At 29.1% G+C, this 20,304-nt stretch overlaps 1 protein-coding gene and 1 pseudogene across 1 annotated transcript; one reads left to right on the top strand and one right to left on the bottom strand.

Annotated features, from left to right (window-relative positions):
* Nucleotides 1-3,239: 3,239 nt before the first annotated feature.
* Nucleotides 3,240-5,587, bottom strand: LOC145952722 (putative WRKY transcription factor 70). The gene is made up of 3 exons (XM_083065661.1): nt 5,059-5,587; nt 4,059-4,163; nt 3,240-3,841 (listed from the first exon to the last, which is right to left on the bottom strand). The coding sequence occupies exons 1-3, from the start codon at nt 5,424-5,426 to the stop codon at nt 3,403-3,405; spliced, it is 912 nt and encodes a 303-aa protein (XP_082921787.1). The 5' UTR covers nt 5,427-5,587; the 3' UTR covers nt 3,240-3,402.
* Nucleotides 5,588-18,896: 13,309 nt separating this feature from the next.
* Nucleotides 18,897-19,424, top strand: LOC145952469 (secreted RxLR effector protein 161 pseudogene; annotated as a pseudogene).
* The last annotated feature ends 880 nt before the right edge of the window (nt 19,425-20,304 follow it).

Genomic DNA, 20,304 nt, shown 5'->3' on the forward strand with positions numbered 1-20,304 from the left:
TTTATGTGATTTTTTTTTCCAATAATAATATTATTAAATGTAGTTGAGTAATTAAGATTAGTTTAAGTGGATCATATCAATGTCATTTTTTAGTGAAGTTTTCATATATCAAGAGTAATAATAAATATGGATGATTTAGTATGTCTAAATGTATGTAAATAAATGTTTTCTTATATAATATTTTTCAATGATACCCATAAGTAGTTGAGTATTTAAGTGTAGTTTAAGTGGATTATTAATGTTCTTTTATTTTATTTTTTTTAAGAGAAATTTGCATTTAGAGTTAATAATAAATAAGGGTATATATATATATATATATATATATATATATATATATATATAAATTAAATATTTCTTAATATGTGTGAATAAAATTAAAAGACACAAAGTCTTGAATAGAGGGAGTAATATTTTAGAATTTGAGTGTCAACTTAACTCAACCCTCATGGATTGTTTGATAGATGAAAATTTTACTTTTCCAATATATTGAAATTGAAAATATTGGTTTTTTCATATTTTGTTTATTATTTAATGAATAAAAATTTTTGAAAAAGTTACACTAGTGTCGTTTGAACCCTCTTCATATATATATATATATATATATATATATATATATATATATATATATATATATTCTTATAAAATAAAATTAACGTAATATATATATTTTAAAATATACTAAAATATGAACACTTTGATTATCTTCAAGTTGTGTTCAATTTTAACAAAATTTGATATATATGATCTAAGAGATATGAACTTTCAATCTAACGGTTGGATTTTCAAAATTTACATTTAATATAAAGTTATTGAGCGGTGTAACACTTAGTAAAAGTTACACCGGTATTATAACCCTTCTCTCTCTCTCTCTCTCTCTCTCTATATATATATATATATATATATATATATATATTTAAATAAGTACTTTTGCAAAACAATTATAAGAAAAAGATGGGAGTTATTTTTTTTTATAAAAAAAAGAAATTAATTTTAAGAAAAGAAGTTTAAACGTACACATCAAAACTAAAAAAAAATTGTTTATTTTATTTTTTAAAAAATATTTTATATAAAATAAAATTAAACAAACATACCCAATTCAGCTGACTAAAATTCTAACAACTTTGTCATCTATTCTTGAAAGGTACGGCAATGTAGACAGTTCAAGGACTACTGCCCTAATACATTTATGCTATATCTAGCGATCCTATATGAATTAAAAAGAAGGTTTGTTAAAAGTAAATGTTTAGTCAATATAGTGATTCCATCTTGCTCTTCTAATATCATGCTGTAAAAGAACACATGCAAAGACTTGTTTCTTATACGGTGAACTTATGGTAAAACTCTTGAACTATAATTATTTTTAAATAGTAGAGTAATAAATTGTTCCACTCATCCCATAATGTATGTTTGAATGATAATTGAAAAGTTAAGCAAAGTTAAACATAACTTTTCAAGTTACCTTAATAAAAGACAACATTTTTCTTACTTTTGATTTAACTGAAGTTTACTTGTTATTTACACTCAACAAAAACAAAAAAAAAATGTCAAATATTTAAATCTATATTACGTTCTAAATCAACTAATTGAAGTTACAAAACTCTAACATGTGACTAATCTTAACCATAGTAGTCCGGTAAAGTTGGTTACTCCATTAGTGTTCAATAATATTGACAGCCTTGATTTGACTAGTGTGCTCTACATTGTTAAAATTTGTTTATGGTCTTATTAATTTGCAACAAATTAAGATGGGTGGGTCAAGAATTTTATTTTGTTGTACCAATCCTTTAGAGACCCATACGGTGATGGTGTACGGTATTTCAAAGCATTATTTAAGAGTTAGATTTTTTTTATCCCAGAGAAAAAGAGGTACTTCATGTTTTTATATATTTATTTTTGAAAAATTTTAAGAGAAGATAATTATATAAAAAAATATTGAGATTTTAAAATAGATAATCATATTAGATTTTTTTATTGTAAATAATATAATGAGTATTACAAATTTAGGACTAAAAGAATCTAAGCAAATATATAAAAATAAAAAAGTAATTATTAAACCGTATTCTCATATAATAAGAATAGATATTAATTAGCTTCTTTATTTATAAAAGATAAATGTTCTACAAAGTAAATAAAAATGAATAAAATATGATTTAGTCATGTTTTCATTTAACAGTGCCTTGGATATGTCAAAATAACATAAAAAACAATTACGAGATAGTTTTGGTTCAGTAATAAATATTTGTTGTGCCTGTATGTTGTGGAAATGTATATATGTATAATTTATAGAAATTAAAAGAATATAATAAACACACTTTAATTGAACTCCATTTCATAATGCTTATGTTTTAGATATTTAAGTTCAAAGATATTAACCAATTGTTTTCATTATTTTAGAATTTTTTAAAAATAAGGTAATATTAATATTTGAATTTTGTATTAGAGTTTTTTTTTATATATTTAGAGCCAATAAATAAAAATATAAAAAACTTATTTAAAAACAATAACATTTCTCTACAAAATACAAATAAATTAAAAAAAACATTAGGGGAAGTGTGGAAGTGTATCTATAATTTATAGAAATAATATATATATATATATATATATATATATATATATATTATAAACATGAATAGAACATCATTTTATAATAATTTTCAAATTATATCTTTTCCAAATTTATGTTGGAAACTTACCTTGATTATGAAAAAAAAAATTACAATATTAAGTATTTTATTTTGATTTATATAGAATTCAATAACAATTAACAATAATTGATCAATTTTAAAATAAATTAATAGTGGTACTTCGACCATGTTAATTATTCCAAATAATAATAAGAACAAATTGGCTGATTTTAACTAGTTAGGGACTGTTTGAATTAAAGTTTATAAGTGCTTTTAAAAAAAATTCTATTACAAAATATTTTTTATTTGTAGTAGAAAAGTTCTCAAAAATATTTCTAATTTATATCTTAATAGACTCTTATAATCTTTACTACACTACATGAAAAATGACAAATGTTTATAAACATATGTTTTGTATTCTTTAGATATGATGACCAGAGATAAAGTAAAAACCTACTTTAATGTACTTATAAATATTTAGTATAAGTAAAATCTAATAAATACATATATTTATGATTATTTATTGTTGATAAAACATAAAAAGTTATTGATATAGAAATAGAACTCACATAATGAACAAATAAATCCTATATGAGTGTCAATGTAAAATAAATATTTATATTCCTACAATTTTCTTTTTCTTTTTTGTGACAATTTTAACCAATCACTACAAGTGAATTATCTTGTAATGTTATTATTTTGACAAGATTCAAAGTAAAAAGGTTTCATTGATGAAATAGCTAAATTACAAACAAATCAAAATCCCAAAACCTAGCCATCAAAATCCAAACAGCTCATAAACATTCTGGAATTCCACTGGTTCAGTGCATGAGAGCATAGCGACATGTCTCGAATAATCAGAATAATCAACTTCATAATCGTATAACAGGAATTCTTCGGGCGAGGACAATTGATTTTGTGCACTATAATCATCGTTAATCACTTCCAATGGCTCGTGTTTCGTCGATGCGAGTAGTGATGAGGGAAATAGGTTTTCTTCTTTGCTTTGAATGATGCTGTTATTAAAGCTGAGTAATGTGGAAGAAGAGGAAGAAGGAGAAAGAGGTTCCAAAATAATTTCAGCATTCAAAGGGGTTTTACAAGTGTGATGGCCATAATAGGTTGTTCGGTACAAAGGAGGTTCATGTTTAATTCTCTGTACTTGTTTCATTGCTTGGCATCCTTGATCACTCTTGTGAGTGCACCTATAGTAGCTCCTGCATTATATATTTTAATTTATCCATATTAGTCAAATATTCACCATTAAAAAATAATATATAAAAAAAATATGTCACAAAATGATCTAACTAAATTTTTCAAGAGAGATTAATTATTCACAAGTTAATAGATATTTGTAACAATAATATTATTAAAAATTTAAGTAAGAGGCTTAGATACATGAATTAAGAAGGGTCATTTAAAAAGGAAGAATACCTTAGGTATTTGGCGTTCAGTGTCATTTTTTGTCCGTATTTTCTCCATACAAAGCCATCTTCAATCAGCATTGAGCTGTCCTTCTCCCAAGTTGGGGCTATTGACCTTATATATATGAAGACAAAAATATCAATTTTAGAATACTTATATATATTTATGTATTTTCACAGCTAATCCAATTGTCGATTAACTAGAATATATTAATGAAATCATTGCAAGAAATCACAATTAATCCTAATAATTGTGAGACCATATGGATATTTATGTCTGGAGGGGTTTAACCAAGATGAAATTGACAACAGCAATTCTTTTGTAATTCAATCATTCTAATTCTCCTTATAATTGTATTTCTTTTGGTAAATATCTTATTTATTACACAAAAAATATAAGATAAAATTTATTTTTGTTAATATTTTTATAGAATATCAAGAAAACTAAATAAAAGATATTATAGAAGAGAATGTCATTATTCTTTGTATTTCTCGAGTATGACCTCAACAAGTTTTTGTTAAAAATAAAATTCAATCTAATCAGATATTTAATCTTTTAAAAATGACAAATAGAAAAATAAGAAGAAAAAAAATATACATGACGATGTGGAGATTAACACATGAAAAATCAAATTGAAATATTATAAAGGTGGGAAATTAATGATTTTGTATACTATTTAATGTTTTTCTTAATATCATAACAAATATAATGATGCAAAGAGAAAGAAAAATATTTTTTTACAACAAGGACAGACACAAATATATGTTTTAGACTGGGTTTGTAAAGGTTCCTCCACTTTTATTTGAAAGAATTTAATTTCCGACAAAAATATTACTTTAATGGATCACTGGTTGATCCCTTTGCAACTGCGATTGATCTAGCCTCCAAAATTATCTCTATGTGATATTCTAAAAGAAAATTATCAGATCTAAATCCCATAACAACAGTAATTATTAACCACACACATACAACTTCTAGGAAATAAAGCACGAATTACAACTCTTCTTACTTTCTCTTGTAGCCTCTTCTTCTTCTAGTTTTAGTATTGAGAAGATTATTAGGGCTCTTGCAGGTTTCATCCATAGTCTCCAGCTTTGGACAACTGGTAGAGGAAGAAACTTCTCTGAGAGTGATAGATGCCTCCACCTCATGAGAAACATCGTTATTGGTTTTCAAAAGCAAAAGGGTATTTGTGAATGAACACAAAACCTTTCTCACAAGATCTTCAAAAAATGGTAGTATTGACTTTGACCCACCCTCCTCTTCAATGTTCAATTTATCATGAACAAGTACTTCAAGTAACTGATTTGCCATGTCACGCCCTCTTGTTAGTTCTTCTTCCATTGCCCTTTTGCCATTTGGAACTTGAATCTCCATTATCCTTCTATGGCAAGGTTAACACTTATTATGCCAGGGACACAGAGAGAAACTGAGTTTTATTCAACGTAGCACTTCCCCCACTTGTAAATATAAAAATTTTTGCACCAGAAAATATAGGGGAAAAAAAATAGCGAGCACAAATTGACTGGTATAGTTCACGAGCCAATGTGTTAGGTGAAGAACACGCACCAGTGAAAAAAGCAAGAGGGTTTTCTCTTATTGGACGGGTTGTGAGCGTGGGAAAAGAAGTAGTGGGTTGTTTGGCTTGATATACAGCATGAGCTCAGAATGCTAACCTCATGCTGAGAACACAAACATGAGTTAGACAATACTACCCTTGGGCTTTGCACTTTGTGACAGTGAGAAGCATCCATGTTTTTAGTCCATGGAAAATGAAGACCAGTGTCTCAAGGATACTAAAGAAAACTAAATGAGAAAACAGTCAAATTTATCCCTTAACTAAAATTAACGTGCTGTTATATTTGTTTCTAAAATGAAGAAACTGTTAAATATGTATCTGAGAGTGCGAATTCACAATTATATTACTCTTAAATTTTAAAAATGTGTGGTTCAGTCATATTATTAATATATATTTAGAAATTAAAATCATAATAAATAATTAAATTTAAAAATTTTATTTGAGATTTTAGAGATTTATTTGACAATTTCTTAAATAGTTTTAAAAACTACTATGAGAGTATCTTCCAAATTTAAGAACTAAATTTAATGTTTACTCAATTATAATTAATAGATAATCTTATCCATTGAATATGTAGTTAGGAATTTCTTATTTGTTTGTATAGATGAACATTTAATAGAAAATATCAACTCCTTAAATCAACGTGAGTCTCAAAAAATTAGTCAATAACTTTTCACCAAGAGATAATACCTTCATTTACTGAAAGAAAAAAAAAAAGATATAAACATATTTTTTTAAATTGAAAAGTATAAAAAAATACACTCTCTTGTAAAACTTTTTTAATAAAAAATTATATATTGATTCTTTAGCCATTACCTTGATTAGCAAGACCTTTTCCATATAGATGGCAAAAGTGTGTATATGTGTGATTATCACTTTTTATATATTATTATTATTATTATTATTATTATTATTATTACATTTTGAATCTTTATATTTTATTTAAAAATTAAAAAATAAAATTAAAGTATCGATATTAAATAATAAAATATGTAGTGTAAAAAAAATAATAAAATAATTGATTAATACTTTGATGATTTAAATGGTTACGGGTAGTTAGTTTATTTGAGTGATGAGAATAAGAGTAACTTCTAACATTATTTTTTCATTATTTAAAGACTTAGGAATAAAATTGTCAAAAAAAAAATATGAAGATGAAAAATGGTTACAAATTCATCTATCTCCTTTATATATAGATATATATTATTATTAGGATTTAACAGTGATATACTAACAATGTAAAATTAATAACAATCAATTATATATGTTAAGTTTGTTAAATTTTATAATAACTAGTTTAAAAATTACACAAACCGTAATTTTTAATTATTAGTTGCAAAATTTCTTAAATGCACGGATCACGGTCAACAATATATTTTGAAGCCTAAAGCAAGTTTTAAAATTGAGTCTTTTTAAAGATGAAAATGTGGCAAGAAAATCAACAGTCACCCATAAAAATAAAAAAAAAATAAAAAGAAACTTTCAACAAAAAAATTATAATACTAAGATCGAACTCAATCTTTACAATGATAAGCCTAAAATAATGACCAATAAACCAAAGTTAATACTGATACAATTGATTCATTAAATTTTATAAGTTAAAAAAAAATATTTGGAGAGCCTAAAGTTAGGGCTTGAATAACCTTATGCTTGGATCAGTCCCGAATAATGCATGACTATTGAAGTTTTTTTTTATATTATTAATAAAATTCAGTATATAATACGTGATATGGTGAATTTCATATGAGATAATTTGTAAACATAGTTTTTTAATGTGTAAATATGGATATGAGAATGTTCAGGAGTGACTAGGGTGTTTTATTATTTTTCTATATTACTATTTGACAATTGCATTATGATCACTATAATTGTTGCTGGTTGGAACGTTTTAAATGTGAGTAATACTGTTTATCTTTGAATAGTCAGTTTGATCACTCCATTAATACTTTGACTGAGAACGTACGGGTTAGTTTCCTTAAGTGGATCTTATAGGAAGATAGATTAGTCATAGATACTGATTTAAAATAAATCTAACTACTATTTTCTTCGCAGGTATCTTTTGACCGAGAATCAGAAAGTAATTCTCAAATTTTAACAAAACTATACTATTGTTGATGTATTGGTTAGGATTTGATTTTTTAACTTTACGTATGGAAAAAAACATTGGGATTATAAGACAACTACTTATAACAGTGACTTAAATTGGTATTATATGCCAACTAGGGATGGCAATGGGACCCATATGGGGCGGGTAATAGTAAATTCGTCCCCGCCCCGCTAGATGAAAATTGTCCCCATATCTACCCCATATTCGCGCGGGTATCCATTGAGCGAGTATCTATGAATTTCTTGAATATCTATGGATATTTATAAATTTTTTAAGAAATTAAAAAAATTATATTACAAATAATTTTAAGTCTATATTTAATATCATTGAAATATTAAAAATAAAAATTCAATGTTAATTTTGAACTTGTATTTAACGTTAATTTTGTTGAAATAATAATAAAAATGTAAGATAATGAATGACTTAAAATACATCAATCTCACAAGTTAAAGTCTCATCACAAAGTTACAATAATTCAATCTCATAATTCCAAACGAAAGTAAACAACTTAAAATACATAAATTTTATTGGTTCAATTAAAGCTAGAAAATTAATCAAATTATATCCAACATAATTCTATAACATGCTTAATACATGTTGGTAACTTCATCAACCTCACTTTTGTAAGAAAATAAGACGAGAGAATGTACTTTTAGGATTATGTGGTACAAAAATAATTAAGATATTTAAGAAATATTATTAAACGGGTACCCACGGATATGGATATCATCATACCTGCCCCCGCCCCATTTATAAATAGGTAAAAAATTATCCGTCCTCATTATCCGCGAGTACCCAATTAGTCTATCTATTTATTATCCGTAACGGATTTTACCCATAAATACCCGCAGGTGCGGGTATTTTTGTCATCCTTAATGCCAACCAGTTATAATCTATTTCAATTAAGTTATATCTCTACGAGAAATATGATTAGTTTAAAATAAAACATTGGTATTATAAGCCAACTACTTATAACAGCGATTTATATATATCTTTTATAAGTAAAAACGTTAATATAGATTATATATAGAGAAAAAACGTTACACCAAATTAAAGCAATTGATATTTCAAATTAAAAATCATTGTCATATAAACTCTATATACATTATAAGAAAATTTTTATATAACACAAATTTTTACAGTAATATAAAGATTATCACTAAAATTACTTTTAACTATACAATAAATATAATATATATTTATATATTATTAAAAAATATAAATATAAAATATAGTAACATACAAAATATATTAAATCTCATATAAAATCCATTAAAAATTATATAATTATATATCAAATAGATATATACTTACATATATTATATATAATAATAATTTTTATTTATCATAAAAAAAAATTGTAGTATATCCCCTCGTTGATATAAATTAATTGCAAATTTGAATTAGACAGGTAGCTAGCTAGCAAAACTTCATAATTATTAGCAAAACGACATTAATACAAAAAAATAATGCCACTATCATCTTAATAAGCTATACAACAACATTATCCAAAAAGGTAATGTTGCCGGTATCTGTTCCACATGCACTTAGCAAACCACCCATGCATTATTTATTAAGATTACCTTTATTGGATACCATCAACCCTTCGAACTTGTATACTTTATAAGGAATATTTCCATCTTTGATCATGTGGATTTCATCCTACAAAATGTGCAGGAAACACTCCAACCATAAATTTATTAAACATAGCTTAAGAATTTACTTATACATATAAAACTAGCAACTGCGTGCTGGTGGTTTGTATTTGTTGTATTTGTGTAACTTTCTCTTATGTTAAATATCTTTTGTACTCAATTTTCAACATATTCTTTTTTATTTATAAAAAAATATATATATATATATATATATATATAGCTCCTGCGCATGTCGCTTATTATAGTGTGGTGTAACAGAACATGACATCGGACAATTTATCAAAAGCCATAAATTGCAATTATCAGTCCAAGCATGTCGAATTTCTAAGCATACAACATATATCATACTGGCCCAAAAATCCAAAATCATTCAAGGAAAACATATGAACACACAACACCAAGCCTGTGAAATGGCCTACCTTACAACATTTCTTTCGTAATTCCATTATGCTAATCAATATTCACCGATCCAATCATGAAGCTATAACTTGGCACCATCCTTTTTTTGGTAAGCAAGAGAATGTATTAGAGTTCAAGGAGTAAATCACATAAAACAAACACCATGAGTTAGCAAGCAAATCTAAAACATTTAGTTTCAATAAGGAAAAAAAAAAAAAAAAAAAAAAAAGGCAGCTACACCAATCAGAGAAAGATAAACGTTTAGGTCCAATTTTAGCAAAAACCCAAGAACAAAAACAACACTAAACTAAATCTAGTAATATTTGCATAACATGAAAGAAGTTGCTTCTAAAGGTGACGGTATTCCTCATCATCCACAAACTCAAAACAAGCAAATCTCAACACCATCCATATATTTTAATCCTTCTTACCATAATCAAACCACGTATCTAAAGATAAGGAGACAAAGCGTTAGAAGGACGACAAAGAGAAAAGCCTAGCCAAGCATAGTGGAAGGACCAAACTAATTAAGATGTTGTGAAGACTTTGTTTACCAAACTAAAATAAGCTATAAGTTTTTCAAATTTTTACTAACTTAACATGCAAAGGGGCACTAAGTAATCATTCTAAGTTCTGCATCCCTAAAGAGTGATTTTCATTCTCATCGGACTCATATTGGCATTTTCTTACGTTGGTGAAGTACATTTGTCGAATGTTAGAATTTTGTCAAAAAGAACAACTTAGGGATGTTCTTCTAGGACATACATGAGATACAATGAAGGAGATAGGATGAAAGATCTTAATGTTTTTCTTTACAAGGTTCCCAGAAGGATATAAGGAGCTATATTTGTGGAAAGCCTTTCAAAGATGGGGAAAGGTTTGGGAGGTGTTCATTGCGAGTAGAAGGAACAAATGGGATCAAAGATACAGATTTGTTAGGTTCCTTAACATATAGGATGACTTGGCTTTGGTACAACAACTTGATAAAATATACTTTGGAATTGTCAACATCCCGAAGTATAAGAGGGATGTGAGGAAAAAAGTGTCCTTTTTGTGACTAGGAAGCGAAAATAGTAAATCACATATTGTTCACATGTAATATGTATGTCAGATATGGTATGGAAGAAATGTTATAGATGGGCAAATATCACCACTATTCTACCCATGAATGGAGAGCACACTTTTTCCAACAGCCATATTCTAGAGGTTCTCTAGAAGAAAGAAAGAGGTAGAGGGTGATTTGGTGTGTAGTTACGTGGTGTCTATGGAACCTAAGGAACAAGTGCAGGTTTAGGGATCAACAACTCAATCTAGACAAGATCATAAACGACATCATGTTATTCTCTTGGTCTTGATTAAGGTTGCAACAGGCTTTCAATTCACTTTTCAACAATGGTCATGTAATCCTGGTCTCTACATTTTTTCGTAATAATTTGATTATTTGGTTGGAGTCATTCACGTGTAGAAAGGAAATTGAATTGGATGTTGTTTGCAGAAACAACTACATAATGCAGGGCGACTAATAGGAAGAGTGGAGGTGAAAGGGGTAAATGGGATGGTTAGAACAATTATACATCAATAAATGGTGACTAATAGCAAGACTGGAGGTTACAAAGGAAGTGGTTGTTGAAATTGCTGGTTGGAACAACTACAACTCATTGTAGGGTGGTTATCAGGACAGTGGAGGAGAAGGAGCTAAAAGGAGATGGTTCAACACTGGGCCAATCAAGCAACATAAAGTAGTCATTGGAGTTGACTAAATGATCATGGTGCAGGTATTAAAATAGCCACTATTCATAGGAGCAAATAGGGAGTGTCAAAAAGCCACGAGCTGAAGGAAGAAAATTGAAGGTGAAAGGGAGTTAGTCGAATTGGGGCGGTCAAGATGGGATGCCCACGAAGTAGAGGAATTTAAAAGAATAAAGAGGATCAAGGGTCTAACTAACAAAGGAGGAGGTGGAATCCACTAAATTTAGTGGCAATCTATGCTCATGACAGATCGACCATTATGTTTTTGGTGCCTTGAGTATGTGCCATCAATAAGGAGTCGGGGTGTACCCACTTGGCACATAAAGAAAAGATGTAGGGCCCTTTGTATGCAAAATCATTCTCATCTCTCAATTACTATATTTTATTTTATAATAGTTGTTTGGTGAATTGGTTATTGTGTAATGTGCCTAGGTTGATATATTTTTTTGGTTGAATCTGTTATGTATTGGGTTTTAAGCACCCCTTGTGCTTATTATCTGATAAATTTTTCTTGGCTGATTAAAAAAAAGCACGAAGGTTGTGGTGGGGAAAAACATCTACCAAGGGAGGGGCAAACAACATAGAGGTGGACAACTCTCTTATGCACAAGCAGTGGCTTACGAAAAAAGAAGTACGAACTTAAAATGGGAGGTTAAACAAAAGTTAAAGGGATATAATAAAGTTGGCGGGGATATTGAACGAAACGGGATGAAGATCAACATACAAGAAACAAATATGGAATGGTTAAAAGATAGTTGGGTGGGTAGATTGCGAGACCTTTCAATATTCGATAAGGTCCAAGAAACGTTCATTTTACAAGACATGTTGGAGATCAAAGCTAGGTATATGGGAGATGATATGGTTCTAATAACTAGGGTGGATGAAAATGTCATGTGAAATTTGGTGGAAAAGGATGATGATAGTATATGGTTTATGTTTCACACACTAGAAAAATGGAATCTTGAGATGCCCTCTAGAAACAGGCTCGTTTGGGTGAGGGCTGGTGGTATCTCACTTTATTTGTGGGGTGAAGAATGTTTTTTGAAAGTTGTTATAGTCTATTCGGAACATTCATTGTTATAGATAAGGAAACTTCTTCCTTCAATATAAGGGTTATACAGGAAATGGCTGTTGGGATTCTGTGACTCCAACAGCATGTGGTTGAAGGAGTCAAATTAGTTAAATAAAGACATGTTCCCATGTTATTTCTTAGGAGAATTTTATGCATTGTTTAGTTAATTAGCTTAGCAAATATTTCTCAAATCTGTTTCATTTCTGTTTTAAATTTGCAGTATAAATATTTACTGTTTATGCTCAATAAAAATATCAGTTTCCCTTTCACCCTTTTGTCTCTTGTACTTTAAATCCTACAAATTGGTATCAAGAGCATTAAGGTATCTTATGAGATCTGTGATATAACCCACAAACACTTACAACCACCAAATAGCCACTACACATAAAATGGAATCTGAAACCTCCTTTGCTACCATTTTTGTGCCTGTATTTGATGGACGAAACTATGAAATATGGGCAGTCAAAATGGAAGCATATCTTGATGCTAACGATGTATGGGAAGCAGTAGAAGAAGACTACGAAGTGCCTCCCTTGTCAAATAATCTTACTGTTGCCCAAATGAAAAGTCACAAAGCAAGGAAGCTTTGAAAGTCCAAAGCCAAATCAATTTTGTTCACAGCTGTATCTCCAGTCATTTTCAACAGAATAATGACGATGAAAACGGCACACCAAATCTAGAATTTTTTGAAGAAAGAGTTTGAAGGCAGTGAGAGAATCAAAGGAATGCAAGCTTTGAATCTGGTTCGAGAACTTGAGATGTAGAGGATGAAAGATTCGGAGACAATCAAATATTATGCGGACAAGCTTCTCAGCATTGCAAACAAAATACGTCTTCTTGGCACTAAGATTCCTGATTCTCGAATTGTTCAAAAAATACTTGTAACAATTCCAGAAAAATATGAAGCCACATTGCCTGCCTTGGAGAACTCAAAAGATCTTTCTACTATTACCTTGGCAGAACTTTTGACCGCACTTCAGGCTCCGGAACAAAGAAGACTCATGAGGCAAGAAGGTAATATTGAAGAGGCTTTGGTAGCTAAATTGCTGGACAAAAAAAAAAGAAGGGCAAGTCAGGAAGTTTCAACCACAAAAATGATAGCAAATCCTCTCATGTTTTTCCATTATTTCTTTTTTGTAAGAAAAACAATCATCCACAGACGAAGTGTTGGTGGAGGCCAGATGTGAAATGCCATAAATGTGGACAATTAGGGCATGTGGAGAAAATCTGCAAGTCATCAAAAAAACAAGAGAATGTACAAGATGCTGTTGAAGAGGGTGAAGAAGAAGAACTTTTTGTTGTTTCTTGCTTTGCTACTGCAAGATCGTGGGCTAATTGATAGTGGGTGCACGAATCACATGACTTACGATCAAGAATTATTCAAAGATCTTGATGCAACCTACAACACAAAAGTCTGAATTAAGGAACCATCGCGATCGAAGGTTGCACAGGTCTGAAATTAATTCTTGATGTTCTATACGTTCCTGAAATTGACCAAAACTTGTTGAGTGTTGGCCAACTTCTAAAGAAAGGCTATAAAGTTCTATTTGAAGATAAAACCTGCTTGATTAAAGATTCAGATAATAAAGAATTATTCAGAGTTCAAATGAAAGGCAAAAGCTTTGCCTTGAATTTGATTGATGAAGAGCAGCTTGCTATGCATAAGGTTGAAGACAACACGCTGGTTTGGCATAAAAGGATGGGTCATTTTCATCATGGTGCTTTGCTCTATTTGAGGAAGAATGATCTTGTACAAGGGCTACCTGAATTGGAAGAAAATTCACCCGTATGCTCTACTTGTCAATATGGAAAACAAACTAGGTTGCCTTTTCCAAAAGGCAAATCTTGGAGAGCAAAAAACAAGTTGCAGTTAGTACATACGGATATTGGAAGACCTCAGAAAACCCCATCTCTGAATGGCAGTAAGTACTATATTGCTTTTATTGATGATTTTTCAAGAATGTGTTGGATTTATTTCATGAAAAACAAAATCGAGGTTGCTAGCATATTTTACAAGTTTAAAGCGTGGGTTGAAAATCAAAGTGGAAAAAAAATGCAAATATTAAGATCAGATAATGGTACAAAATATATGTCTGATAAGTTCAGCAAGTTTTGTGAAGATGCAGGGATAGAACATCAATTGACAGCACCTTATACCCCACAACAAAATGGGGTTGTGGAGCGCAAAAACAGAACTGTTTTGGAAATGGCGAGATGTTTACTTCATGACAAAGATCTTCCGAAAAAATTATGGGCAGAGGCTGCGATCACTTCTATTTTTTTGCTGAACAAATTACCAACAAAAGCTCTTTCAAAATCAACGCCATTTGAAGCTTGGTATTGTTTCAAACCAAAATTGATAAATTTGAAAGTCTTTGGTTGCTTGTGTTTCTCTTATATTCCACAGATTAAGAGGGACAAACTTGATAAAAAGGCAGAAGCAGGAATCTTTGTAGGCTATAGCTCAACATCAAAAGCCTATAGAATATTCTTGCCACAAAGTAATAAAATTATTGTTAGCAGAGATGTGCAATTCTTTGAGGAAGAAAAAAGGAGCAAGGAAAGTGAGAAGAAACCGCTTCAAGTTCAGGAGGAAAGCGAAGAGGATGTGGATGACCAGCCAGTTAGAGGAACTAGATCTCTCTCTGATATTTATCAAAGATGTAATGTTGTTGTACTGGAGCTTGTAGACTACAATGAAGCTGCAACTGATTCGAAGTGGGTAACTGCAATGAAGGAGGAGCTTGATATGATTGAAATACACACTACAAGAAAAATGATTATTATCTACGGAATATTATCTACGGAATTTTTTCCGTAGATAATGTTTAGTTATCTACGGAATATTATCTACGGAATTGTTTCCTTAGATAATTTTTAGTTATCTAAGAAATATTACCTACGGAATTATTTCTGTAGATAATATTTAGTTATCTACGGAAATTTCCGTAGATAACTTATCTACGGAAATTTCCATAGATAACTTATCTACGAATTTTTCCGTAGATAATTTATCTACGAAAATTTCCGTAGATAACTTCACCCATAGATAAATTTCGTAGGTAAAACATTTTATTTGAAATATCAATTAACATTTTTTATTATCGTTTCATTTTAATTTATTGTAAAATAATTAAAATATTTAATTTAGCATCATTAAAAAAATAATCATTATAAGATTTAATTTTTTTAAAATTTAATTATTTATTATAATACTTTTAGTCACCGTATCGACCAAAAAATATATTTTTGATTAAAATATATTTTAAAATTTAGTTAATTCGTTATAATATTTTAAAATAAATATTTTTAAAATTGTTATTAGATAAGTTATCTACGGAAATTTCCGTAAATAACTTATCTACGAAAATTTCCGTAGATAACTTCACCCATAGATAAATTTCGTAGGTAAAACATTTTATTTGAAATATCAATTAACATATTTTATTATCATTTCATTTTAATTTATTGTAAAATAATTAAAATATTTAATTTAGCATCATTAAAAAAATAATCATTATAAGATTTAATTTTTTTAAAATTTAATTATTTATTATAATACTTTTAGTCACCGTATCGACCAAAAAATATATTTTTGGTTAAAATATATTTTAAAATTTAGTTAATTCATTATAATATTTTAAAATAAATATTTTTAAAATTGTTATTAGATAAGTTATCTATGGAAAAATCCGTAGGTAACTTATCTGCGAATTTTGCCGTAGGTAACTTATCTACGGATTTTTCCGTAGGTAACTTATCTACGGATTTTTCCGTAGATAACTTATCTACGAAAATTTCCGTTGATAACTTCACCCATAGATAAATTTCGTAGGTAAAACATTTTATTTGAAATATCAATTAACATATTTTATTATCGTTTCATTTTAATTTATTGTAAAATAATTAAAATATTTAATTTAGCATCATTAAAAAAATAATCATTATAAGATTTAATTTTTTTAAAATTTAATTATTTATTATAATACTTTTAGTCACCGTATCGACCAAAAAATATATTTTTGGTTAAAATATATTTTAAAATTTAGTTAATTCATTATAATATTTTAAAATAAATATTTTTAAAATTGTTATTAGATAAGTTATTTATGGAAAAATTCGTAGGTAACTTATCTACGAATTTTTCCGTAGATAACTTATCTACGGATTTTTCCGTAGGTAACTTATCTACGGATTTTTCCGTAGATAAGTTATCTACGAAAATTTCCGTAGATAAGTTATCTACGGAAATTTCCGTAGATAACTTATCTACGAAAATTTCCGTAGATAACTTCACCCATAGATAAATTTCGTAGGTAAAATATTTTATTTGAAATATCAATTAACATATTTTATTATCGTTTCATTTTAATTTATTGTAAAATAATTAAAATATTTAATTTAGCATCATTAAAAAAATAATCATTATAAGATTTAATTTTTTTAAAATTTAATTATTTATTATAATACTTTTAGTCACCGTATCGACCAAAAAATATATTTTTGATTAAATTATATTTTAAAATTTAGTTAATTCATTATAATATTTTAAAATAAATATTATTAAAAATTTTCATCTTAAATTTTTTATTTTTATAAATTAATTGATGATAAAAAAATAACATACTAATATATGGTTTTAAATTTGATATGAAAATATTAGGATATAATTAGATAAGATTTTAAATTAGTATTTTATTAATAATTGAAAATTTAAGATTATAATTTTAAAATATATAAATTTTTATTTAAACTTTTAAATTTATAATAATTAATTTAAATTGTATCATAATATTATTTTTAAATAGAAATAAGTAAATTGTTAATTATACAAGTAAGTATATTTATTAATAAATATTAATTAAATATAATATAATTATTATTATTATTGGTATTATAATTATTATATATATTTTTATTTTTTATAGCGGTCTGAACATACCAAAATGAGAGGGATCCAAAAATAGTATAAGTATGAGATTGTACTTAAATGAATTAATTTGTACTACTTATACTGATAACATGCATTAGCTCTTCTGTAGCCTATCTCATAAGAACTCCACAGTTAAGCATGTTTGACCTGGAGTAGTATAGGGATGGGTGACCTTCTGGGAAGTTTCTCAGAAAATGTGCAATAAGGACAAAACATGTTGAAAAGTGAAGTGTAATGAAATAGCATCCTTGAGAGGCCAAATATGAGGGTTATTACTTTAATAAATTTATTAAAATTAAATAAAAATTTCCTGAAACGCCGTAGATAACATTATCTACGAAAAAATCCGTAGATAACATTATCTACGGAAAATTCCGTAATGTTCCGTAGATAACGTTATCTACGGAAAATTCCGTAGATAACGTTATCTACGACCATTTTATCTACGGATTTTTTTCCGTAGATAATCCGTAGATAATTGACATTTATCTACGGATTTTTATGTTTATCTACGGATTTTTCCGTAGATAATCTTGATTTTTCTTGTAGTGACATTAAACATGGGAGCTCACAGAGAAACCAAAAGATAAAAAAGTCATTGGAGTGAAATGGGTTTATAGAACCAAGTTTAATGTTGATGGTTCTGTAAACAAACATAAGGCGAGGCTTGTCGTGAAGGGATATGCGCAAATGTTTGGGGTAGACTTCTTAGAAACTTTTTCTCCGGTTGGATACCATAAGGTTGTTGCTAGCTCTTGCTGCACAAAAGGGTTGGATTATACATCACATGGATGTTAAATCAGCCTTTTTGAATGGGTACTTGGAAGAAGAAATTTTTGTTGAGCAGCCTGAAGGATTTCTAGTTCATGGATAGGAGGAGAAAGTCTATCGGCTAAAAAACGCCTTGTATGGCTTAAAGCAAGCCCGAAGGTCTTGGTACGGTAGAATTGATGCACATTTGATATGCTTAGGCTTTGAAAAAAGTCTAAGTGAGTTTACCTTGTATGTCAAGAAGACGGATGCTGGAATAATCATTGTTTCCTTGTATGTTGATGACTTACTTATGACAGGATGTTCAAAGGAGCTGATTGAAGAGTTTAAAGGAGGAATGAAAGAAGCTTTTGAAATGACTGATCTTGGAAAAATGTCTTTTTTCCTTGGCATGCAGGTGCAACAAGATAGAGGTGAAGTCTTTATAAGTCAAGAGAAATATGCAAAGGAATTTCTTAGAAAGTTCAAAATGGAGGAATGCAAGCCAAGTGCAACGCCAATGAATCAAAAGGAGAAATTCAGCATTGAGATGGAGTTGAAAAGGTTGATGAAAAATTGTATAGAAGCTTAATAGGATGTCTGATGTATTTGACTGCAACTAGGCCAGACATTACCTATGCAGTAAGCTTGTTGTCACGATATATGCACTGTGCTAGTAAGATTCATTTTAAGGCAGCCAAAAGAATCCTGAGATATATCAAAGGTACTATTTGTTATGAAGTGAAGTTTCAGCCCATAAAAGATTTCAGTCTTTATGGATATTCAGATAGTGATTGGGCTGGGAGTAATGATGACATGAAAAGCACTTCAGGCTATTGTTTCACATTTGGTTCTAGAGTTTTTTCATGGCGTTCAAAAAAGAAAGAAGTCATAGCACAATCTATTGCTGAAGCCGAATACGTAGTAGCTGTTGCAGCTACAAATCAAGCAATTTGGCTAGGAAAACTTATGGCTGATCTATACATGGAGCAAAAGGAAAGTACACAGGTTCTTGTTGATAATCAAGCTGCAATTTCAATTTCAAAGAACCCTGTGTTTCATGGGAAAACAAAACATTTTAAGATAAAGTTGTATTTCCTAAGGGAGGTGCAAAAGCAAGGTGACGTGTAGCTGCTGTATTGCAAAACTAAAAATCAACTTGCTGATTTTTTAACAAAATCACTTCCTCAAGCAAGATTTGAGTATCTTTGACAAAAACTTGGTGTATGCTGCCTTTGAGTCAAGGAGGAGATTGTTGGGATTCTGTGACTCCAACATGTGGTTGAAGGAGTCAAATCAGTTAAATAAAGACATGTTCCCGTGCTATTTCTTAGGAGAATTTTATGCATTGTTTAGTTAATTAGCTTAGCAGATATTTCTCAAATCTGTTTCATTTCTGTTTTAAATTTGCAATATAAATATTTACTGTTTATGCTCAATAAAAATATCAGTTTCCCTTTCACCCTTTTGTCTCTTGTACTTTAAATCCTACAATGGCTTTATTTGTGAATCAATGCAAATGTTGGATGTGGTGCTCAATTTAAGTCCTGCAATGGTTATGGGGTCACTCTTAATAGGTTCGGAGTCTCATAAAAGGGAGATTTTCAACACACTACCCTGCTAGGAGATTACGATTTTGTTATAATTAGCATGGATCTCAACAAAGTTGTTAGTGTCCCCCCTGTCCAGTTTTTTTGTGGAAAAGCCATCAAGTGCCCATTGATGATGATTATGCGTGTGATAGTGCAAAAGTTTATTTAGAGGTCAAGGTGGGATGCCTCAATGGTGAAGGTGGCAATGAAATTCATGGCGATAAGGGAAAGATTCAATAACAAAAGGACAAGAATTGACGTACAATATCGAAGTTCAGGTGGAAATCCATATGTTAACGGAGGTGGAGAAAGTTCAGGTCGAGGCTCTAACCCAACTAATTCAACTTAGGGTTTCTTCAGGCTATGCAACAACTAAAAATCCCCTTCCTCTCTCTAAAGCAAAAGGTGGTTTCCAGCTC

Source organism: Cajanus cajan, chromosome 10 (genome assembly GCF_000230855.2).
Source record: "Cajanus cajan strain Asha chromosome 10, NIPB_CcT2T_4, whole genome shotgun sequence".
NCBI classification, from domain to species: Eukaryota; Viridiplantae; Streptophyta; class Magnoliopsida; order Fabales; family Fabaceae; genus Cajanus; species Cajanus cajan.